At 53.6% G+C, this 23,527-nt stretch overlaps 2 protein-coding genes across 3 annotated transcripts in view; one reads left to right on the top strand and one right to left on the bottom strand.

The window, feature by feature from the left end:
• The first annotated feature begins 1,362 nt into the window (after nucleotides 1-1,362).
• Nucleotides 1,363-13,046, top strand: Chga (chromogranin A). Its single transcript, XM_075947805.1, has 8 exons — nucleotides 1,363-1,714; nucleotides 2,433-2,479; nucleotides 4,698-4,791; nucleotides 5,504-5,572; nucleotides 7,980-8,111; nucleotides 9,496-9,897; nucleotides 10,387-10,847; nucleotides 12,608-13,046. Exons 1-8 carry the CDS (start codon nucleotides 1,447-1,449, stop codon nucleotides 12,689-12,691), a joined length of 1,557 nt encoding a protein of 518 aa, XP_075803920.1. The 5' UTR covers nucleotides 1,363-1,446; the 3' UTR covers nucleotides 12,692-13,046.
• Nucleotides 13,047-16,761: 3,715 nt separating this feature from the next.
• The window catches only part of Itpk1 (inositol-tetrakisphosphate 1-kinase), a 134,391-nt gene continuing 127,625 nt past the window's right edge, over nucleotides 16,762-23,527 (bottom strand). For both annotated transcript variants that reach the window (XM_075947667.1, XM_075947668.1), the window contains 2 exons: nucleotides 22,985-23,147; nucleotides 16,762-18,675 (listed from right to left, as the gene is read on the bottom strand). In XM_075947667.1, the coding sequence (XP_075803782.1) occupies nucleotides 18,317-18,675; nucleotides 22,985-23,147 (522 nt within the window). In that variant the 3' untranslated portion in view covers nucleotides 16,762-18,316. The remainder of the gene's footprint in view (nucleotides 18,676-22,984; nucleotides 23,148-23,527) is intronic.

Raw genomic sequence — 23,527 nt, 5'->3', positions numbered from 1 at the left:
TCCCCAGCACCCACATGGAGGTTCACAACTGTAACTCCAGGATCCAACACCCTCACACAGACATACAGACAAGACCCCAGTGCTGTGGATTATGCCTGTTGTTAATAAAACCCTGATTGGCTGGTAGCCAGGCAAAAAGTGTAGGTGAGGTGACCAGAATGAGGCTGCTGGGGGAAGAAGGGCAGAGTCAGGAGAGACAGCAGCCAGGGGTCCAGGAAGCAAGACATACTAGAAGACTGGTAAAGCCATAAGCCACATGGCAATACATAGATAAATAGAAATGGGTTAATTTAAATGTAAGAGTTAGTCAGAAACAAACCTGATCTATCGCCAAACATCGATAATTAATATGAACTTCTGTATGGTAATTTGGAAGTGGCCTCTAGGATGGGAAAACTGCCTACACACCAATAAAATAAAAATAAATTAATTTTAAAAAAAGAAAAATTAAAAGAGTCCATGCTCATAATGAGCCCCTGCCAGGCCACCGAGCCTCTGGGAGAGGACTGGCAGCACCTCACACTCCAGCAACATTACCCAGTATCAGCCTTGTCCACACAGGAAGACCCAAGGACTTGGCTTTCCTCCTACCCCACTGTGGATATGCTGTGTGACTTAGGCCACGGGACTGTCCACTTCTGAGTCTTAATTTGCTCTTCTGGGGCATGAGGTTAGTTTCTGCTCTCTTTGTCTAAAAGCAGCAGACAAATTTTGCACCTAAAATATCCAGGTTTTGAGAACATGTAGGAAGGGGCGAGGCTGGTAGGAGGTAGAGGTGTCCTTGGGCTACTGGACTAGGATGGATCACTTCTGTTTTAGCTTGATGGTGAAAACTGCCCCCCCAATCTGCCTCATTTGCCTAAGAGCTGTGAACTCAGGACCCAGCCATGTGTGGGCTGAATCTTCAGTCCATACATTGAACATGGGTGAAGCCACAGAGAGGGGCTCTCAGCACTGTGAAAGCAATGACCACTGGCCACTATCAAATAACAATTAAATACACACAGTGACAGGATGTGAGGCACAAAACTGGCTTGCTAGAAAGAGAGGCCTCCCTCACTCAGGCAGGGGTCAGGAAGTTCTGAAACGTGAACGTGCCTCCAGGCGGTGAAATCAAGAGAATAGTACCTAAGCAGAGGAAAACTCAGCACCTGGAGAAAGAGGTACAGGAACCTCGGTGAACTGGGGAGGAATGGGAGGTTTAGAGAAAGGAGTGACTTGCCCACGGATACACAGCAAATTGACAGGTGGAAGTTCAGCTGGGCCCCCTTCAGAAGCCGGTACTCTTCACTGCCACTAGCAAGGGGCAGGGTGGAGGCAGCCAGAGGTGAGCCTGGAGGCGGGGCGGGACCCGAAGGTAGGGAAAGGACTCAGGGGGCGGTCCTATGACGTAATTTCCTGGGTGTGTGCCTGTGTGTGTGTGTGTGTGTGTATGTGTGTGTGTGTATGCGCGCACTCGTGCGTGCGTGCGTGCGTGTGTGTGGTGTGTATAAAAGAGAGGCATACAGCGTTGCTGCTGCTACTGCTGCTGCCACCACCGCCGCCGCCACCACCGCCGCTACCGCAGTCATCCCGCTGGGGCAAGAGCTCGAGATGACAGACCATAGACCCACTTCTGCCATCCTCCTGCCGCAGTTCATCCACCCGACCGGCACCACTCGACTCGCCATGCGCTATGCCGCGGTTCTGGCGCTTCTGCTGTGCTCTGGACAAGGTGAGCTGCTTTAGGCTCTGTAGCAGGGTCCCCTCTCCTACCCCAGGTCCTTTGCGGCGCCCGAGGGTTCAGTACCATGGACAACACCCAGTCAGGACGCGGGTTAGCTCTAACCGCTAGACTCAGTGTGGCCTCCGGTCTCCCACCACACCCGTATGGACTGTGGGGACTGTGGAGTCTGACCCAACCCAGCGGGGCAGCTCCCCCTACCCACCCACCTCCACGTCACCCACCGGTGTGGGGCTCTGAGCAACCAAGGTCACTGGGGGAGATAAAGGACTGCCACTAGTTCCCCAATCCTCCCGTCCTTCCACCCTTTAGTCTGCCCTTGATCTCTTCCCCCACCCCAGATCGTTGCCACCACCTCTGGGGTTTCTCCCCTTGCATGCCTCTGTTCCTACCTACCCCGTCCCACCATATGGTTGGTCTTGTTCAGAGTAAACTTGATTTCAGCTCTGCATGCACCCTCCTCTGGTGGGGAAGGGTTGAGGTTCTTTAGTACAGCCTCTGAGGGCCACCCGCTGGGGCGGCAGGGAAGGGAAACAGGAATCAGTGCTGGTGACTTATTTGGGTTTGGGGCATCGGTGTAAGGGAGAGTATTGGGAGAGCAAGTGCAAGTGCCCCCCCCCCAATAGGGAAGAACTGGGCTTTCCTTGGTGTGGAGAAATAAGCCCAGTTAGCAGTCTCTCACTCTATCTCTCTGTCTTTCTCTTTCCAGTCTTTGCCCTCCCTGTGAACAGCCCCATGACAAAAGGGGACACTAAGGTAAGAAGGAACGTTGGGGTACCTTGGGAGAGGGAGGATGCCCCGTGGGCACCTCCTGGCCAGTTTTTGGGCATCTGCAGGAGGGAGGCTGGCATAGAGCCAAAGGCAGCACTGCAGCAGCTGAGCTGGGGACAGCTTACACAAGAAGACATCAAGGATCTCTGCTTGCCCTGCTGCAGTGGCTTCCCAAGGGGCCCACATCTCACCTGCTGAGACCTGGGACCAGGGACACCAGTCTGAGCCAGCACTATAGCTTCTCCTGTCCTAGATGTCCACAGACCTGCCTGGCTCTGCCCTCACCTTGTCACTCAGACTCCCTGCTCTGCCTCCTGCTTCTGCCTCCTGCCTCTGCCCAGTGACTTGTCTGGCAGTGAGAAACAAGCCATACCAAATCTTTGGACTGCGTCCTCATCAGAACCAGGGCTGTTTTCCCAGGATCGGGATGTCTCCATCTGGGCATCAGAGAATTCTGTTCTCCGTGGTCTGAGGGCCGTCTTCTGTGAGAGGCCACAGCTAAAAGGCACCCAAGAGCTCACTGTTTATTTTTTCAGTTGTATTTTCTTGTTTATTTGTTGGTAACTATACACAGGCCAGTGTTTAACTTTCCACCATCATTTTAGCTGTGCAACCTCGGAAAATCCAGCTTCTGTAAGTGTCTCGATCCATGGGTGAAGCCACAGGAACCTCATATGCCCTCAATGATTTCCCTAGAGCCTTCCTTCTTATCATCATCGTTCTTTTTTATGTTCTCTTCCTTCCTTCCTTCTTTCCTTCCTTCCTTCCTTCTTTCCTTCCTTCTTTCCTTCCTTCCTTCCTTCCTTCCTTCCTTCCTTCCTTTCTTTCTTTCTTACTTACTTTTGAAAGGGTCTCTTTTGACAGTAGCCCTGGTTGTCCTGAAACTCATTATGTAGACCAGGTTGGCCTCAGACTAAAAGAGATCCACCTACCTCTGCCTCCCGAGGGCTGGGATTAAAGATATACACCACAACACCCGGCTTCCCAGTATTCTTGAGACCCCTACCCAACTCCTCTTTCTTGGTATCTGCCCTCAAAAGCTGGTGGTTTCCTGGTGTTCTCTATGCAAAGTCTGGTGTTGGGGAGAAAGGGCACATGCTCCTGGGAGCTGCTTGCCAGATTTGCTCCCACCACCATAGCTTGGCAGCTGGAGTCAGAGGTACCAGCAGCTAGGGATGACCTGCGTGTTTGCTCGGAGGTTGTTATGACTACACACTCCGACAGCCTTTGCCGACTTGCTATCTTGGAACCATGGGTTGGATGTCTCCACATCCCATAGACACAGCCTCCCACACCTTCGTTCCCTGCCAGTGTTGCCTAACGCATGTCTGGCACCTCCTGCTCCTCCACCCAGCTACAGGCTATGGAAACAGGTCTGATGTGGTTCTCTCCCTAAGCGTGTGTGGCACTTCCCACGTGATGAAGTGTTTTCCACTGGGTGGGCATTCTCATCCCTGCTTTACATATGGGGAAACCAAGGCTCAGAGAGACTTAGTCACTTGCTCCAGATCACACAGCTAGCATTCCACACGGTGCACACCGTCTTCAGAGACCAGTCATCTGCCATGGGCTTCTCTACCTGCTGCGCCTCATACAACGTTCGGAGACATACATGTCTTGGGCTGGCATGAGCATTGAGATGTAACTAGTTGGCATCCCACATCCAGCCAAGGTTTTTTTTCCCTATGGAACAATGTGGAGTCACATAGTGTGGCTGCAGAATGAGACGTGGTCCTGTTTCTGGCAAATTCGAGCCTGGGTAGATTTGTGTTCTTCACTGGACAGCCTGGAGGACATCTTGGAGGAGCTGATCCTTTGGACTCTGCTGGACCCCCAGAGGTCCTCTTAGGTCTCAAAGGCAGCACCATCCTTAGAGAACTACCCAAAGAGGGAGAAGATGGCAGATATATACCCCCCTTTCTCCCTCAGCAGTGGTCCCCTGGAGGCACATGCTGCTGGCATGCCCATGTGATTGGTTTGGCTCACAGTGTGTGTGTGTGTGTGTGTGTGTGTGTGTGTGTGTGTGTGTGTGTTCTGTTTCTATGGCTCTACAAGGTCTAGTTAAGGAAGCAGAGGTGAGCCCCAGGGCCTCTTGCAGATAACATAAATGTTCTTCTTCTGCCCTCCTGGGAAAGCTGCCCTAGCACCTCAGGGACTAAGCTCCATGTTTGTACCAGCCACAGCCTGCCTTGCTGTCTCCCAGGTGATGAAATGTGTCGTGGAGGTCATCTCTGATTCGCTGTCCAAGCCCAGCCCCATGCCTGTCAGCTCTGAGTGTCTGGAGATCCTCCAAGGAGGTAGGAGCAAGAGGCTGGAGGAGGGACTGGGAGGCCAGGGTGCGGGTGGGTGTCTCTTGACAGGATTAATCATCTCCTCCAGCAGTCATTGCCTTAGTGCCCTGGTCTGTGCTGGCATCTGGGGAGCACACATGAGGAGGTGACAGCTCCTGGGACTGATCCTGGGGCATGTAGATTTTCAGAGGGAACACATGGCAGAATGAAGGGCCTGGAACAGCAGGTTCTGTGGGCTGTATTCCCAGCGTTTGGAGTCCTACTGACACCAGTAGCCATTCTCTGGATCTGCGATAGAGGGTATAAAGTGGGCCTGTGAAGGACCACATCTTTCCAAGATGACAATCCAGTTTGTCTAACACCTGATAGCACTGGTGATGGACAGGTAGAAAATGAAGGATGTCAGGAGGAACAGACAGGGCAGGCAACATGGAAGTGGGAAGTATTTACACACTCAGGCTCAGTGGAGCCTGATGCCCACAGCCCCTTCCGTGGGGGCTGGGCGTAGAGTCAGCAGGTGACCTTTCTGCTGCAGCAGGGAGGTGACTGATGTCCTGGATATGGGGAATTCCCAAAGTGTTCTACCAAGATGCAGGCTTCCCACTGCCTCCTGGTGCCGAGTTTCCAGAATAAATGATTGAGCTAGCTGAAAGCGTCCATGCTAATCTTTAGAGGTTGTCCTCTGGAAGCCGCCGGTAACTGTGTCCTCTCCCTGCAGATGAGAGGGTCCTCTCCATCCTGCGACACCAGAATTTGCTGAAGGAACTCCAAGACCTGGCTCTCCAAGGTATTTCAGCACCACACACAGTTTTGGGGGGAAAGCCAGCAACAGAGCAGGAGAGAACGCGGGTGGAGGCTGAGCAGAAAGGTGGGGTGCTTCATGCTACGTGACTCTATGGTCCAGACTGCTAAAGAGATCAAGGCTCAGAGAGGCTGGGTGATTTCCCCAAGGTCACACAGTGAGTACACCTGTTCAGAGTAGACACGATTCTGCTGACACTCCTTGGCCTCTGGAGGGCGGTCATCCAGGAAGGCCACAAGGATTCTTCTCTGCGGACCCAGAAGTGAGCACACACAGAGAAAGCTCTCTCTTCCTTGTGATTCTTTGCTCCTTGGATTATGTGGGAGGCAAGGTTTTGCTAGTCCCTCCAACACAGACCAGACTTACAGTGTGTCTTAGACTGGGAGGTGACTTTTCCCAGGTGACTAAGAAAATCCAGTGCTTTTCAGACAGGGTTTGAGGCTGAGGGCTCACAGCATTGAGGGAGTGCCAGCCGGCCAGGACAGAGAGCTAAGCTCTTCTCAGAGCCCCATCCCCAGCCACTTCCTGGTTTGAGGGAGGGTGAAGTACTGCCCTGGAGACCTGGAGGGGCCGGGCTCCAGCTCTGCTTCTGCCCCAGCTGCCTTCTGAGGAAAGTAGCCAGGCTTGTGAGATACGCCCTCAGTGCCTTGTGCATGAATCTGTCATCTCTGCCCAACTCAAACCAAGGCCACCCTGGGGTCTTTGGGGGCAGTGAGAGCTGTGTGTGAAAATAAAGAGAGAGTTGGGTGATAAGCAAGCAAAAATTAGCCTTAGTACCAGTGGTGGTGGCGCACGCCTTTAATCCCAGCACTTGGAGGCAGAGGCAGGCGGATCTCTGTGAGCTCAAAGTCAGTCTAGTCCAGGACAGTCAGGACCACACAGAGAAATCCTGTCTTGAAAAACAAACAAACAAAAAATTAACCCTAGCAATCCTTCTTCTCTGTGGGAGTTTGCCCCTTTCCTCTCATTTGCTGGTCTGTTTTGGAAATAAACACCAACCTCCCATGTTTTATTTATTTATTTTTTTTGAGGCAGGATCTCATGTAGCCCAGTCTGACTTGAAACTTACCGTATAACTGAGGACGCCCTTGAATTTCAGACCCTCCAATCTTCCACCTCCAGAGGGCTGGGATTTCAGGCGTGGGCTACTACACTGTTTTATGTGGTGCTGGAGATGGAACCTAGGGCTTCACGTATGCTAAGTAAACACTCCGCCAACTGAACAGCCCCAGCCCCAGAACCCACGCCTGGCATGCAGGGGATGGTGGCTGGCGCTGGGGTATTTATGATCAGTTTTGTCCTGTCTTTGTTTTGAAATAGGGTCTCACTCTGTAGCTAACACTGCCTCAGCCTTTGGAATGCTGGGGTTGCAGGCATGTTCCACACACCCACCGTACCAGGTCCATGCACAAGGCACTACCCGTTCCTCAGGAGGTAGCCAGGGTTAAAGTATGGCTGGAGGTTAGGTGTTCCAGGTCTCCAGGGTGATGCTTTTAAACAAAACATTAGATATTTTAATGATAATTTTAAGATTAAATATTGGATGGATATTCCATTTAAAAATTATTTCAACAGAGATTGTTAGAGAGGAATGGGCCCTACTCTATACCCTTATACATATGTATCTAATAACACACAGTATCTACATTATGAAGTTTTCCATTATGAAGGCACATGACCATTCCTCCATCCCTTCCTGGGTTCTGTATAATATTCTTGCCCTGGGACCTCTGCCTTAACATCTACTGCAAGTCTGTTTATAAATGAGCATCTGACCTTGAGGAGCCCTCGTTGCTCAAGGTCACAAAACCATGGCCAGGGGAGGCCTGAAGCCCACTGCAGCTGAGTCGGACAAGCTTCCTCACCTGCACTGACTGCATAGCTGCAGAGCTGTGTCCTGATGCAGACACTGCTGCAGGATACTCAGCAGGGCAGCAGCAATAGCAACAGGGGCTATATAGGCAAAGGGACTCTGGGCTTCGAGGTAGGACAGCCCTGGGCTCAGAGATAGGCACAGCACCCACCTTCTCTGGGGACCAGACTTGGGGTTCCAGAGCTGGAGTTTCTTGAATAAAGAGAGCCCATGAGAAACCCAGGGCTGCTGTCGTGCCATAGGTCCTGAGGGTTTCTCATTGCTCTCCTGCTGGAATAGACATGCTTCTATTCCATTTGGGCCCTTATTGCTCTCAAAGGTACAAGAAGAACTTTCTCTCCTTCCCCACTGGAGACACTGAGTCAGAGAGGTGGTGTAGCCTGATGGACCCCAGCTGAGAACCTGTACCCTCAGCTTCTCTCTAAGAACACAGGATGTTCACAGGGTTGAAGTAGGTCTACAGAGTCATAGACAGATATGTCAGGCCACATGGGACCTCCCCTTGTCCCCTCCTACCAGGTGCCAAGGAGCGGGCCCAGCAGCAGCCGAAGCAGCAAGAGGAGCCACAGCAACAACAGCAGCAACACAGCAGCTTCGAGGACGAGCTCTCAGAAATGTTCGAGAACCAGAGCCCCGAGGCCAAGCATGGAGGTCAGTGTGGCCAGCTGGGAGAGGAGGGGTCGCAAGAACAGTGGTCCCCAGGGGGTACTGCTTCTTCAGAGCAGGAAGGCAGCTATTGCTCCCTTCCCTTTACAAGTAGGAAACCAAGGCCTGGAAGGTTAAGTCCCTTGCACAGGGCTCATACCATAACAGAATTTGAACCTGGCTCTTTCTTATCCAAAGCCCCCAACTTGGCCCCACACCAGTCCCCTGCTCCAGAGGCAGGAGTAACCCTGGGCCAACCTCATAGCCCCTGCCACAAAGCCCCTGTCTCCTGCTCCCGTCCTCCTGGGACTAGGTACCACCTTAGGTGAAGGTGTGCAAGGAGGGTCCAGGGGAGTGGGTTCAAAATACAAACTGACCTGGGTCATTGACCCGGAAGTAAAAAAGGCATCCTTGGGCAGTGTCAACCAGCTTCCCACCATGGAAGTGCGACAAACTGCAGAGCTGGGATTTTTGTGTCCAAAGTGGACAGAAAGGCCAATTCCCAGAAACTTGTCTATGGTCATCCTCTGGGCCAACTATGGACACATAAAGGTGTGCCCGGCACCCCACATCAGCTGGTGTCAGGCACCCCGCATCAATTGCACTGTCACCCTGGTGGCTGCTTGTCATGGTGCGCAGACTCCCACATATTGCTCCCATGGGAACAAGCGTCGAGATTGCTGTGGTGCTATGAGAAGGGAATAGTGTCATGTGTGTGTGTGTGTGTATGCATGTGTGTGTGTATGCGCACGCACACACAGCTGAAAGCTTTAATGCGGAGACCCCGAGCTTGGCATTTGGAGGAATGAGCAAGGTGGGTCTCCAGAGTCTGAGCAATGACAGGTGTCCTGGCTTTCTGAAGATCGTTTTGAGTTCTGTGGACTGGACGCCCTGAAGCCCTGGTGACAGTAGCATGTGCCTGGTGGTGCTCTGTTCAGCAGCTGCCAATCCAAAAACAGGAGGGACTGTTACTCTTAAAAGCCTGTCTTTAAGAAAACACCTTTCAGTGGAGCCTGTACTGGTCACACAGCGCTCAAGATGTGCAGGGATAGGCTTGAACACAGACAGGTTAAATGATTCGCCCAGATCACACCGCAGTCCAGATGCTGCCCTAGTTCACAGTTCAGGGTTCTATCTTCTGGGGTCATTTTAAATTATGTTTATTTTGATTTGGGGTTCCATTTTTGCTTTCAAAATTCCAATCCTGTTTGGAAAGGCAGAATTAAAGCAGCCCAATTCAATTGACCTCAGAACAAGCCTCAAATTAAACATAAAATATGAAAGGGTGACCCCAATCTTTCTCATAGGGTGGGCTTCCTGGAAGCCAAGACATCTGACGGCAGGCTTGAACTTGGGTCCTCAGCTTGACTCTCTCCTTCTGTGTTCACAGACGCTACAGCAGAAACTCCGTCTACGGAAGCCGTGGAGAAGAGAGAGGACTCTTACGAGGGGCAACAGGATGGCTCTGAGGGAACCACGGAGGGACCCAGGCTTCAAGCTGTCCCAGAGCCCAGGCAGAAGTCCTCTATGGTGGAGAACAGTCAGGCTTCTGAGGAGGACACAGCCACCAACCCCCAGCCACCGGCCAGCCTCCCCAAACAGGAGCACAGGGACCTGCAGGCTACGGGGGACAGCGAGACAGGCCTGAGTGTCCAGCAACAAGCCATAAACGCCAAGCAGGAGGAGGAAGAGCACAAGGAGGTTAGAGAGAAGTCTGGGCCTGAAGAAGCCCCCACCGCAACATCCAGCTCCCACTCCCAAACCGAATACCAGGAGATCCAGAAAGATGAGGGTATGTACAGTGACAGGACCTCACTGATGTGTCTGGGAGAGGGTGGCCTTATGCCACCTCCATAACAACGCTGAAAGATGGGTGTCCTCTCCACCGTCCAGGAGAACAGCAGGCTCAGAGAGGTCATGTAATTTGCTTAAGGCTACATAGCTAATTAGCAATCAAAGCTATGATTCCAACTGCAGTTTGTCTGACTCCTAAACAAAACACCTAAGAGGGAGGAAGGGCTTCGGGTAGGTGCTTGGAGAATGCAGGGAAGACAGGGTGAGGTTCAGTGAGGGGCTCCCCCACTGTATTGTGCCTTGCAAAGCACAATACAGGGTTGCTCTGTGCTCCGATGGGGCTGCTGTGGGGGTGCTGGCTGGACTTCGAAGGCTGAGCTTGGCCTTAGAAGTGGCTGCACAGAGGATCTGAGGGAGTAACAGGGTCTGGGGAAGTGGCAGCCCTTCCTCAACCGTTTCCTGAAGTTCTTGCCACCACCCACTCCAGGTCAGTTGGAGTCTCAGGCAGTGGATGGAGCTGGAAAGACTGGAGCTTCTGAAGCTCTGTCACCCCAGGGGGAGCTGGAGCTCTCTCGGCAAGAGGACAACGGGGAAGACGTGATGGCAGGGCTGCCCCAAGGTCTCTTTCCAGGCAGGAAGAGCCAGGAGCTGGAGCATAAGCAGGAGGAGGAGGAAGAGGAGCATCTACCCAGAGAATGGGAGGACAAGCGGTGGAGCAGGATGGACCAGCTGGCCAAGGAGCTGACGGCAGAGAAGCGGCTGGAGGGGGAGGACGATCCTGATCGCTCCATGAAGCTCTCCTTCCGGGCCCGGGCCTATGGCTTCAGGGACCCCAGGCCTCAGCTGCGCCGGGGCTGGAGGCCATCTTCCAGAGAAGACAGTGTGGAGGCCCGAGGCGACTTTGAGGAAAAGAAGGAAGAGGAAGGCAGCGCCAACCGCAGAGCAGAGGTTGGTATAGCCAAGGGCAGCTGCGCCCAGCATCCCCTCCCCCACTGAGGGGACATGGTTCCCTTAGATGGGCATGGGATAGGGGACACTTGCTTACAATAGAGCTACCGGGCCAGGTGGACAGTGGCCTTAGATGTGCCTGAGGGACACAGAGTGGGGACATTGCCTCTGCTGGTGTGTGAGCAGGACATGGGAGTAATGGGGAATCAGGCATGTGGATGGGGAGCTTAGTAGGACTGGCCTGGGGCCTCTCAGGGCACCTGTATTCCTGGGAACTGGGAAGGGATGCTAAGGGACAGCCTTGTTGGTGGCCATGTTGTCCCGGTCCCCAGGCAATACGATTACACCTCCTCTTGGGTTCAAACTCACATATAGCCTACAATGGCATAGCAGAGGCAGGACTAGCTGGACCTTGGTGAGCAGACAGGGAGGCATGGAGGTGCCAGCAGATGTGGGTTCCACCTGGTCCTGATTGTGTGACCTTGGGCAGGTCATTGTCCGTCTCTTCCCTCTCTGAGTCTCATTAGTTCCCCCATTTGTGAAATGGGAGTATGGAGTCTCTCTAGTTCACCTCATTCTCACCACAACATGACTTACAAAACCCTGGTCTACACAAAGCCACTTGGGCAGCTGCAGGGGTGGTATGGGAACCCAGGGACGTGACCCCACAGGAGGTGAGAGCCGGGCTTCTCGGCAGGCAGGATGCCTCCTGAGCTAGAGGAAGCTTTTGTGGGACCTGGCTAAGCTGGTGCTGTGGAGGGAGTTGGGATTCTATGGGGAACCTGCTCTACCCTCAGCCCGGACCTCAAGGCTCTTTTCTGCTCACCCAGAAGCCTTCTTTAGGTCCTGCCCATCTTCCAACCGGAGCAGGATCCTGTTGAGATCTGAAAGCAATGGGTTCCTCTTAGGAGTGGCCACTGGTCTGGAGTCCTTGGAGGTGGGGGAAGGGTAACATGAACTGCTCTGTGCTACTTACCCCTCCTGCCCTGGTCCCAGACAAGATGGGCAGATTTAAGAGCCCTTTGCCCACCCATTAAAGCTTCTTACTCATGAACAAAGGGAACCTTTAGTGAAGAAGCCGGGACCCCGGGTGTTATAGACGGGATGAGGTGGGGGTAGTCTTGCTAGAAACGTCAGCAACAAAGAACTCATACTCCCTCCATGGCTTGTTCTCAGATAGAAGGATCTAGAATCCCTATTTCCAGGGTAGTCTCTGTCAGTGTCCTGCAGACTTTGCGCTGAAAGGCAGTAAATTTGAGACTTAGAGGCTGAGAGGAGGGTTTCCTGCTTCCCTGAATGTCCTGACCGGAGCGTGGGAGATTCTAGGGTTAGGACCAAATGTCAGAGCCCAGCCCTGAGCAGGTCTGTGTTGACACAGTTCTGACCATTAGCCCAGCAGGTTCAGAGGCTGTAGGAGACAGATCAAGCCAGACTGGCTGCATCCCAGGAGCCAGCACTGGTATCCAGACTGAGGAAGGGACCCAAATGGAACCATGTACCCTGAAGGAACAAATTCCTACTGGTCCATAGTTGATGGATGAAATGGGGGTTGAATAAGAGCCCACGAGGGTCCCCAGAGTATCCCAGCATTGTTGGATGGCATCACTGTGCCTGCAATGCCGAGAAATCCCCCACGGTTCAGACACAAGCCACTTGTCTGAGACCAGCTGCTAACAAACAGCAGGGCCAGTCTGACCGACTGTGCCGTAGATGATTCCAGCCTGGGCCAGTCCCAAGTGACCCTGTCTGTTCCCTCCTAGGACCAGGAACTAGAGAGCCTGTCAGCCATCGAGGCAGAGCTGGAGAAAGTGGCTCACCAGCTGCAAGCGTTGCGGCGGGGCTGAGGCACCGGCTGGTGAGGGCAGCCATGGCTTCAAGGCACCCTGTGACCCTGGTCCTGTGGCTTGAATGCAGCTCCCAGTAGAGAGGCTGCCTCTGGCCACCAGAGCCCAGGTTGCCCTCTTGCCCCTCATCCCCTCTTGTTCTCAGCCCCTGCCCTGGACACTCCTGCAGGACAGCTCTGACTGTCAACACAGATTCCTTCTCTGAACACAGGCAGCTTTCTAGAAGTTTCTCTTCCACCTTATCCATGGGGCACAACTGCAATAACTTCTGACCTTTGGGTGAAAGTCGAGAACTCCTGACTACGATATTCCAGATAAAATTTGTTGACAGAATAAACCTGCTTTGGGCTCTTTCCTTTTCTGTGACTTTTTTCTTTCCCCCTCCACTCAGAGTTGAGCAGAAGGACTGGGTAGTTTCATGGCTGGGCTGAGTGTGTGTTTTGGGGTACTCCTTTCTGGGCCATTTACAGGCAAGCGTCTTTGTATCACTGAGCCTCCGTTTTATCTGTAGATGGAGGTGCTGAACTGCCCAGATGGGACGTGAGGATGGTCACCACCCCAGGGCGGGGCCCATCACCCTTTGCTCACTTGTCTCCCAGCCATGCCTGAGCTGGGCAGTTTCTGCTGAGGTTGTCCTTCTGGGCTGTCATCTAGCTGCCTTGGTGCTGGGCAGAGGTTGACAGGCCCCAGGATAATACCTCTGCCTGGTCACAGGTACCAGGGCAATGCTGGACTCCCCACCATGGCTTCTGTGCTACTCATGTGTCAATGACCACAGGCATGGGACCATGGGGTATCTGACGTATGGGGCAGGAAGAGTATACTAGAACATAACAGGTCTTAGGTCCAGTTTTGAGAATAGGGAAACAGAGGTAGGGAAGATGAAATAGCACATTGAAGTCACAGATGAAGCTGACACACCAAACTTTTAGGCATGAGGATTTTGTAGGTCATGCAATCATGCCAGGCTGGGATGTGGTGCTGGACCCATGGGTGCAGGCTACTAGGACCAATCATTCAATCACTCATCAAACATGTCTATGCGGCCTAGCACGCCTGCACACAAGACCTGCGATGAAACCCTGGCTTCGGAAACCCGATGTCTCACGGGGTAAGTCAGATCCTCCTACAGTCAACGCAACCTCTGATTGTTGGGCTGGCGAGTGGCTCTGCTGGCTTCAGACGGGAATGTTATCTCTTCATGTTCTCCGCCTGTGCACCTCAGCTAAAAGCCAGCAGGTGAGGGACTTCCAGGTGGGGATGATGGAGACTGGGCTCGGCCTTAGCAGTCTGCCTAGTAAGAGCATGTGCATTGACCAAGGGGCAGGGACATCACTGCCACCCCAGGCAGAGCCAATTCCAGAGTCCCAGCTGGTATTTGAGAGCCAGGTCCCAAGGGTCCAAACCCTGCCTCAGTCCACCCGTATTCAATGTGGTGATATTCTGTTTAATAAGTCAACTTGCCTGAAGATCAGAGTGCAGAGCTAAGTCACTAGAGGCCAGGCAGTGTTAGTTCACACCTTGAATCCCAGTACTTGGGAGTCCCACGCCTTTAATCCCAGCACTAGGGAGGTGGAGGCAGGAAGAGAAGAATATAAGGTGGGAGGAGTCAGGAGCTCATACGCAAGTTTGATGGAGACAGTTGCAGTCTGAGGACGCAGTCTGAGGACAGGATCGGGTAGAGGTAAAAGGTTTCTCTAGTGGCTAGCTATGCTACTTCTCTGATCCCCCAGCTTTCACCCCCTAATACCTGACTCTGGGTTTTTATTATCAGTATCTATTAGAATTCATGCTACAATTCACTACCTAGAGTGCTTGGCCAGCCTTTCTGAACCTCCCAGAGCCTCGGTTTCCCAGTATGGAATTCAGTTTGTACTGAATTGTGGTAGGGCCTGACTGTGTGGGACAGCACAGACCCCAAATTCCTACAGCAGCAGAGGACCTGGTAGGACAGAGGTAGGAGGCAGGAGGTCTTCGCCTAAATGTTTCCAGCGAGCCCTAGCTTCTCACCGCTGCAGCAACCTGCCCCTGAGGCAAGGCACACCCTGCATGAGGTCACTGCTAAAACGTGGTTTTCTTCAGGCTCAGACACCTCTTGACAGTTATGTAATTACACGAACTCCCACTAGGCTACCAGAGACCAAAACCATCCAGCACCAAGACCAAGTGGCAACAGAACAAAGGGACACTTTGTCACCAGAAGACCCCATCCCAAAGATGAGCCCCCTGCATTGTCATTACCACAGGAAGTAAAGAGAGAGGCTGGACAGGAGCCAGTGCGCAGTGGCTTTGTCCAAGAGCATCTGGCATGCAGATGTGCCCAAGACACACGGGTGCGGGGTGGAGTGGGGGGAGGGGCAAGCAGGAGTCGTCACAAAGCTCGGGCGTGGTCACTGCTTAGCTCCGCAGGTAGGACAGTGCCATAAAAAGCCTGGGTGAGCTCTCAATGCAGTGAGCCTCGGGGAGATGTCACCTCCTATGTCCTGTAGGGGCCCTTCCAAGATGCCAAGTTTCATTAGATCCAGGAAGCAAAGAAAACTCAACCGTTTCTGAGAAAGGTACCTCATGAGGTGTGGGAGGTACCTCCCGGTCATAAGCAGAGGGAAGAGGACCCGAGTAGAAGGGGCGGTGTTGCTGTGGTGGTCAGCCTTCCTCTGCACAGGAGAGTAGGCCAGCACTGGCCTGGCAGAGAAGGGTTGAGGCTCAGGCCTTTACGAGGGGAGGGTCTGTGGAGGAGCCTTGGAGCATGGTAGCAGCAGTAGCTGTAGTAGGCCTACCTAAAACTGGGAGCCCCTCGACCCCAGAAGTTCCCACCAGGAGCCATGGCACCTTCCCACCCATACTAGAGGTGGGCTCCTTCAGACCAGCGTGAGGGCTCTGGAACGACAGGAGCAGTGCTAGGATCCTACTGGTCACGTGACTAACTTACACTGGGACTGTAAAAAGGCCGGCAGGCCCTCCCAGGGCATCAGCTCTAGAGTCAGCAGGGTGTGAATGCTCTAGACAAGGGCCAGTAGAAAGGCTGTGTTCTTCGGTCTCCGAATGCCTATTTGCCCCAGCTGTTAAACTCAGCTTCTTGCTGTGGCCTTAAAAAAAAAAGTATGTGTGTGGGGACCCTGTAAATGCTCAGAGACCAAAAGTCAAGACAGTTGGAGTATCTGTCTCAAATACTCTCTGCCCACTCCAAGGTAGGACCTGAACCCGGGGCTCATATTTCCTCCGCAAGCCCCAGTGGTCCCGTCTCTACTCCCTATACTTTTTTTTTTAAAAAAAAGATTTATTTATTATGTACACGGTGTTCAGCCTCCATGTATGGCTGCAGACCAGAAGAGGGCGCCAGATCTCATTACAGATGGTTGTGAACCACCATGTAGGTTGCTGGGAATTGAACTCAGGACCTCTGGAAGAGCAGTCAGTGCTCTTGACCTCTGAGCCATCTCTCCAGCCCCTATTCCCTATACTTTTGAGTTGGAGTTAAGAGTTCAAGCTGAATGCCTGGCTTGCTACACAGGCGCTGAGCTCTGAACTCCTGTGTCACGACGGCACAGCAAGCATTCTCGGTTACCGTTTTCTCCAGCACCCCCATCAATCTACCGAGCTCAGGGTGGTTTTTCCTCCACTGATGGGGCTCACACCTGGCATAGCCCCCTAAATAATCTGAGGATTCAGTGGATCCAGTTCTGCTGGCTAGCCTACCCGGTGCGTGGCAAATCTAGACACTCTGTGAACCAGCAATGACCTTGACCAGACCCCACTCATCTCTCTGAGGATGGGCACCAGCGGCTAGTGTTCTGCAGCACCGTGTTGGGGGAAGTCACATTTCTCCATCTTTAAAGCACCCGCAAGAATGTGGCCCCAAGTCCCTGCTCCCGTCTCCACTCCTGGAAAAGCGTAACTGTCCCCAATACCCGCAGAGACCTGTGGAAAACGCCACACCGCCCAAGGTGTGACCCTGGAGGAGGAGCTCCAGGGAATGGAACCCTTGTCTTCACCCCGCCTGTTCGGAAGGCTGAAAAGCCAATGTGTCTTACCAAACATCTTTTCTTTAATGACTGTGACCACGTATGAAGTGTAGTTTGATCTCAGTAGTTTATTCTGGAGACAAAGCAGTGCGAGAGCCGGCCACACTTCCCACCCCCGTATTCAGAGGCAGGCCTGGGAAGGCGACATACAGACATCAGGTTCAACACTCAGGTCCTGTAAACGTGGTTCGTTCCGGGGTTCCATTCCCAAGAAAGCCAACCAGCCCCTCCTCACCCGAAGGATGCTCAACCATGGCCCTACTTGGTAGCCTCCCCAGGGCTGCAGGGTACTTCCTCTAGTGTCCTCCATCTTATCTGGACCTAAGGACAATCCAAAGGCCTAGTTCTCTTTGCAAAGTGAGCTGATATCTTAAGACACAAGATCACCCCCGGGGGGGCCCTGGGCTGATCATCCAGGGCTCCACAGGTATCCTTTCCTGTGGGCACTGGGGCCAGTGGGTAGTCTGCCAGCTGCTGTGGGGACAGAGTGAGTCTGAAGTGGGGCACAGCTCCCTTGGGGGCTTGCCTAGTGCTCGGTGCAAGGGACTTGCTGTGGACACAGCAGGGCTGCGCTGGGCCTTGCTGTACCAGGAGGGGCTGGTGTGTGTGTACAGGAGCAGCCCTAGCGACGGCCTCCTCTCACCTGAAAAGAGGGACCCAGATGACGGCATGGAAAAGCAGGCATCCTCGTGGGCTAGAACACTAGGTCAGCTCTTCAGTTTCCTGTCTCAGCAGCCACCTCGAAGAGATGAGGAGGTGGAGGCCTGGAGACTCGTGGAATGATTTGTTCAAAATCCCAGCACAAACCCTGGGTCCCGACAGACCCCTGGACTCCTAGCTAGGTAGCCTCCTTCCTGGGTCCCAGCGAGCAATAGAGCCAGGCTGGAGAGTACAGTAGCCTGGTGTATTCTACAGAACCAGTAAAGACTGGCAATAGTTAGGGGGCTTTGGCTCCACCCACTGGAGGCTTCTTTTCCCTTCCCACAGCCCAGACCCCCAGTACAGAGCTCCCAAGGGGTCAACTGCTTCCCTGGCTTTGGAGAAGAAGGGTCAGCTGCACAGGGGCAAGGGTTAGCTTTGGAGAAGACCACATCTGAGAAAAAAGGACGGTGAGGTCGGTGTGGGCAGATGTGGGGAGGGGAGGAATGGGGGAAACATTCATCCTTTTTTGCCTGCTTAGCTGCAACAGCCTGGCCAGATACGAGCTCCTTCCAGGGTGCCCAGAAGCCTGGTCCACACAGCAGCCATGAAGACAGACAGACATGCTCTCTCACACACACACACACACACTTGCATGACAACCGCACACACATGCACACACCCCACTTCACATTCAGACCTAGTGTTGAGAACACAAGCGTGTGTAAACTCAGTGAGGAGATTTGCACAGGACTCAGGCGGCATCCTCGATGCTGGACCACTTGGTGCTCTGCTCTGTCTCCCCCCTCTCATTCCGATCATAACATCAGAAAATCAGGTAAAAATTTAAAACAGAGAAGCATCAGATCACTGGGAATTCTTAGTAGTGTTCCCGTTCGGAGCTGCTGGCCCAGTGAGTGTGTCCCACGCTCTGCGCCGCCCCTCTGGGTCCTGGGCTCTGTGACTACTGTGAGGAGGCCTTGGTGGCCAGGGAGGCCACACAGTGCTGCTGGAAGCTGGGTGACACACCGGTGGTGCAGCCAAGTCTCTGATGCGGCAGCTTGGCAGAGCCACCGGCGCCCATGTTGCCTGCTTCGGTCTCAGTCTTCCAGGTTGTGTCCTGGCCCTTTAAGCTGCCACAGCAGCCAGGGTTGGCACTGCACGTCCGCTCACCAGCCAGGCTGCCCGCCTGTTCCGCCAGAAGCCTGTTGTGCTTCAGCGGGGCCACTTCCTCCGGGGCAGCTCCGCCTGTGCTCTGGCCTTGCAGGACTGTGGCAATGTGGTTCAGGAGGTCGGTAAAGAACTCGCTCACACCCTCATAGCCTGGAGGGGAGAGACAGAAGGTACTGGGCATCAGCCAGGGAATATGAGAGGAGAAAGAAGCAGAAGTAACGGGCTCCTGGGACTTGGGGGGCATTTTCAGTATCGCAGAGTGGTGGGAGCCACAGAACCTGGTGCCCTTGACCACTGTCCAATCCCTGAGTGTGAAATTCCACAGCTCCAGCTGATAAAGATGAATCTTGTTTTCGTTGGGCATTTCCCTGGCTCACCCACTGCTATAGTTTGGGTAAGTAGTGCACGTTCCAAAGTCCACATGCTAAAACATTAGTTATTAGCTCAAGGAGCTGCTGGGAGGAGTTGGAAGAGCCCGCTAAGGAGACCGGCTAGCCATTTCAGACACACTTTCTCTCCCCTCAGGTAACCAGTGGCCTCTGCCAGTACTTCCCATATATCTGCCCTGTCACAGGCACAAATCAATGGAGAGAAATCATCATGGACTGAGACCTTCAAAACCCAAATAACTAAAATAACCTTTCCTCTTTAAGCTGATCATCTTGGCTACTTTGTTCCAGTAATGGAAAACGAAGGCACATAACCAGCCAACACTGACGTGATGCAGTCAGATGGCAACGCCAGAATGTATTCCTCATACGCTTACTGATAAACTGCGAGTCTGGCCTCAGACCTGGGTCCTGGTCACTGTATCCTATCTGGAGGCTCAATTTTTTTGTCCACAAAACACAGGAGGCCAGCTCTCCACACAGGAGGGCTAGACCTGGGTGGGTCTGAGCCAGAAGCCACAGCCCAAACCAAATCTGTTCCCTGTTGCCCCAAACACCTTCAGGGATGCAATCTGTGTCCCAGACTCTGAGGACCAGCACCTAGGAACAGACTGCCAAGTCCACCGTCTCTGACAGAAACTTATGGTAACCATGGGGACAGGAGTACACTTTCACATACATGCACTCATACATGTGTGCACACTGCAGACACAATGCCAAAAGAGACCCCAGGAATTACCCAGCAGGCTTCAGATTTGGGGTGAGGATTTGGTGACTTCCAACAAACTACTTCCAAAGAGATATGAGGCGAGATCTCTCACCTTCTCGGAAAGAGGTGTCTCGATGAGAACTGGTAGAAGCTGAGGTGGCAACTGTGTGGGGGCCTGGCCCCTGGGCTATCTTGTGTCTTTTGGCAAACCACCCTGTGATTCTGAGGAAGCCCAAAGCAAGGGCACTCATGGTGACGCTAACAAGGCGGCTGGCACAACACATCATTACACATGTCAATGCCATCTTCACACTCTGTCTCCAAGTAGACAGGAGATGAAGGAGTGCCAACCATGGAGGGGAAGATGGCAACACTTCTGTGCTGGTGTTCCCAGAGTGTCAGAGTGCCAATCACTGGGCTATGAGCTTCATGGTCCTTGGCTCACTGCCCATGCTCCTCAGCCCATCTTACAGGAGACCTGGAGGCTCTGTGAGGCTCCAGGTTACAAAGCTCCTACGTGACAGAACTGTGGTGCGACCCAGATCCTCTGATATTATCTGTTTTTAACACCTAGTACCGAGAGGCCCCACTGTGGGACTCAGTATGCTGCTAGCTCTGGGAGTGAGGGTGAAGGGCAGGACAGACATGGGGCTAGGTATGATACAGGGAGGACCCAGTCGAGTTGCTAAGAAACCGAGGAGGCTGCTCCCTAGTAACCATTCTGCTTTTGCTCCCAGATGAGGCCCGGGGGACCAGGTAGACTAGATCAGTGAGCGAGGGGAAACGTCCCAGAGTATAACAGCCACTTCCTTGGGGGCCTGTGATAAACAGGCTGAGGTAGGTTGGTGTTTTCCAGCCTGGGAGGTGAAAACTAGCAGGGCAGGGTGCCAGCTCCATGCCCAGCACCATGCAAACCTATTTGTCTGCAGCATGAGAAATGCTCTCGCTCGTACAGAAGCGAAAGTAGGGGCTAAAGTGAGGCTGCCTAGACCATCACAGTGAAGAAGTGGGTCAAGATCAGAACCCCGGTGTTGTAAGACATCAAAGGCCTTAGGGTCGGTGTGGAGGCTCTGGACTAATGGGTCCTAGTCCTGTGGGGACTGTAACCATGGATGCGGTTCTTTAGCTCCCAGCATCACCTCTCATGGGAAAGCAGAGCTCACAGCAGCTTCCTCGTGCCACAGAACACAGCAGGGCCAGTAGCACAGGCTGCTTCTGCCACTCAGGTTTCCTCATCTCCCAAGCTGGGTGTTCCGACAGAGCTTCCACCTACCCCAGTGCCCCACATGCTTCCGAGAAGAAGCAGGACCAAGCCCGTACCTCTGCCGGGCCCAGAGGGCTGGTTCTACACCTTGGACTGTAAACCGAGTCACCTCTCAGACACTAGCTTCTCTTTGCCTGAGGCCCCTGGGACTATAGGACCCTTCGGCCATCCCTCGGCACAGGCTTACCATCAATCTGGTAGTCACAGACCCACCCCTGTACCACATTCCACTGGAACAATCGAACCCTAGGGTCCCCTGGCAGAAGACTCTGTCTTCACGCTGGCTCTCGGTGACTGTCTCCCTGAACACAGTAGAGGCTCTCCTGCCTTTACGATACACTGAATTCTTTGAGCTGGGAGGGGCTGCCCACCACTAGTGGAAGAGTGTACCCCCCTCCTCCCAAGGCTTTTTCAGTGGCCCTGTCTCTCACCCTCAACCCACTAGTGAGCTTTGTGCGCTCTTGGATCACCCCACATCTTCACTTCTTTACGATTCTCCTGACACAGCACTATATTCCCCACTCTATACCCTAGCTTTCCTCAGAGGTTCCACCGCCTCCACCCACGAGCTGGGAAACTCAATGGGCTGGGTCTGAGTATGCTGGCTGGATCCAGGCCCCAGAGGCTCCCCTCTGACCCTGTCCCGTCCCATTTCACCCCTCCTGGTACCCAAGCTGGTCCACCTGCAGTGTCGGTTCCTTCCCTTTGTGGAACTCTTGGGCACCCATACATGACAGAGCAGCCACCGGCGGGTCTACTCTCCATCTTCTTCCTCCCAACTGTGGTGTGAGGGCTGACTGCAGGACATGTAGCCTCTGGCAGATGCCAGCTGAATGTCGGAGCTGTTGGGCTCTTTGGGGTCCCTAGTTTTCTGCTGTGAACTGTGATGCTGTGGAGTGGCTCATGTACTCTCTGAGCAGTTAAGGGGATAGAGGCACTGAGTACCCAGGATGCCTGGGGTTTGGTGAGGTGGCTTCCTAGTCACACATGCCCCTGGGCAGCAAGGAGGAGCTTGCTATTCCTCCACATCAAGAAAATGAAGAATAGCCAGGAACACTAAATTGCCAGCTACTCAGGAGGCTGGAGGGGTGGAAGTGGGTATGAGCTGAGAGCGTAGGGCCAACCGAGGCAGGGATACCTGGGTCTGGAGAAGTACAAGGCCCTGCTCTGAGGCCTTGGAGACCCAAAGTTAGACTCCAAGTCTTTTTCATTTGATCCCCAACCCCCACCCCAGGATTCTAGGACAAGGTCTTGTTATGTAGCCCTGGATGGCTTTAAACTCATGGCAATTCTTCTGCCTTAGCCTCCCAAGTGCTGGCAGACTTCTAGACCTCTCAGCTGCAGCGATGATGCACAGGCCACCGGTCTTAGGGTCTCCAGGACACATAGGAGCTTGTGAGCGCCGGTGTGGACATTAGACCTGCTCTCCCAGCCAGCCCAGTGGTTCTAGAATAGGGCTCGGTTGGTATTATTCCCCAGGGCACCTGACTGAGTGGAGACTGAGGGATACTCAGCGGGGTGAGGTTCCAGCAGAGAGCAGGGAGGGGATGGAGAGTGGCGGTCTTTGTGGCAGCAGGCACTAGAGTGGGAAAGCCATGGCAGGGCGTGGGCCTGGATCTCAGCCTTGCAGTTCAGGACACTGGAAGCAGCACCTGCCCAGGAGGGGCTGGCCCTGCCATTACATGCTGTGTGACGTCAGAAGAATGCTTCCACTGGAGGGGCCTCCATTTCCCTACCCGTGAATGATAGGGGGTTGAGTCTTTTCCAAGTTCCTTTTACTCCTCTGGGTCTAGTAGGGCCAATGGATGGGCTGATTAGGCCAGTCCCAGCTAAGGCTGACGACAGGATCGAAAGATGGGGGTGAGAGGATACAGTGTTGTAGGGTGCTTAGATGGGCGTGCCCCCACAGTTAGCCATCCAGGGCTTCACTGATCTCAGCATCTTAAGAGCCGAGACTGCAGAAGGTAGCACTTGCTCTAGACTGCAGAATGAGGTGGGCTCTCCCATCTCCAGTCAAGCTGACTCATTTCCCACCCCCTGAAGACACCAGGTAGCCAGGGGATCACCAGCGCAGGGTCACATTGCCCTGCTGCTCACCTGGGAAGGCATTGACGTCAATGACGGCGTGCTGCCCGGTCTGGTTGTTAATGATGATGTCAATGCCAAAGAGCGACACTCCCAGCGCCTGCCGCAGTGCCCGTGACAGTTCCCGGATGACCTCATCACTGGGCCTTTCGAACACACCCTCGATCTTGTCCAGCTGTCAATACAGACACAAGTCAGGCTTCTGGGGCTAAGATATCACACAGGTGTAGTCCCCTCTCATGAGAGGACCTACCGTCCTTCTGGCCAGCGGGTGGGACCAACCCACCACGGCCAAGCCTGCCAGGGTCTGGAAGACCAAGGACTCTACGTAAGGGTGCTTACGGCTAGTGTATGAAGCAGGGTGCTTAGTGCTCACGCACTACTGAGGCTGGTATCAGTATAGGGGGCCAGGGGCTGGTCCAGGGTCACAGAAGCTAGAAGTACAGGGCAGGATTTGAATCCAGATTTTCGGTTTCGAAAACCCAGTCCTTTCGGGAGCGAGAAAGGAGACGGACTGTTACAGAAGCAGACAGAGGTGAAGAGAGTACCGGGGCC

Source organism: Microtus pennsylvanicus, chromosome 14 (genome assembly GCF_037038515.1).
Source record: "Microtus pennsylvanicus isolate mMicPen1 chromosome 14, mMicPen1.hap1, whole genome shotgun sequence".
NCBI classification, from domain to species: Eukaryota; Metazoa; Chordata; class Mammalia; order Rodentia; family Cricetidae; genus Microtus; species Microtus pennsylvanicus.
This window is presented reverse-complemented; position numbering and strand designations above follow the sequence as displayed.

What these genes read in the sequence shown, in the direction of transcription:
- Chga (XM_075947805.1), top strand. Translation starts at nt 1,447, where the DNA reads ATGCGCGCACTCGTGCGTGCGTGCGTGCGTGTGTGTGGTGTGTATAAA. An exon ending in CCAAGACCTGGCTCTCCAAG is followed by an intron (nt 5,573 to 7,979) that starts GTATTTCAGCAC and finishes CCCTCCTACCAG; the next exon opens with GTGCCAAGGAGCGGGCCCAG. An exon ending in CCCCGAGGCCAAGCATGGAG is followed by an intron (nt 8,112 to 9,495) that starts GTCAGTGTGGCC and finishes CTGTGTTCACAG; the next exon opens with ACGCTACAGCAGAAACTCCG.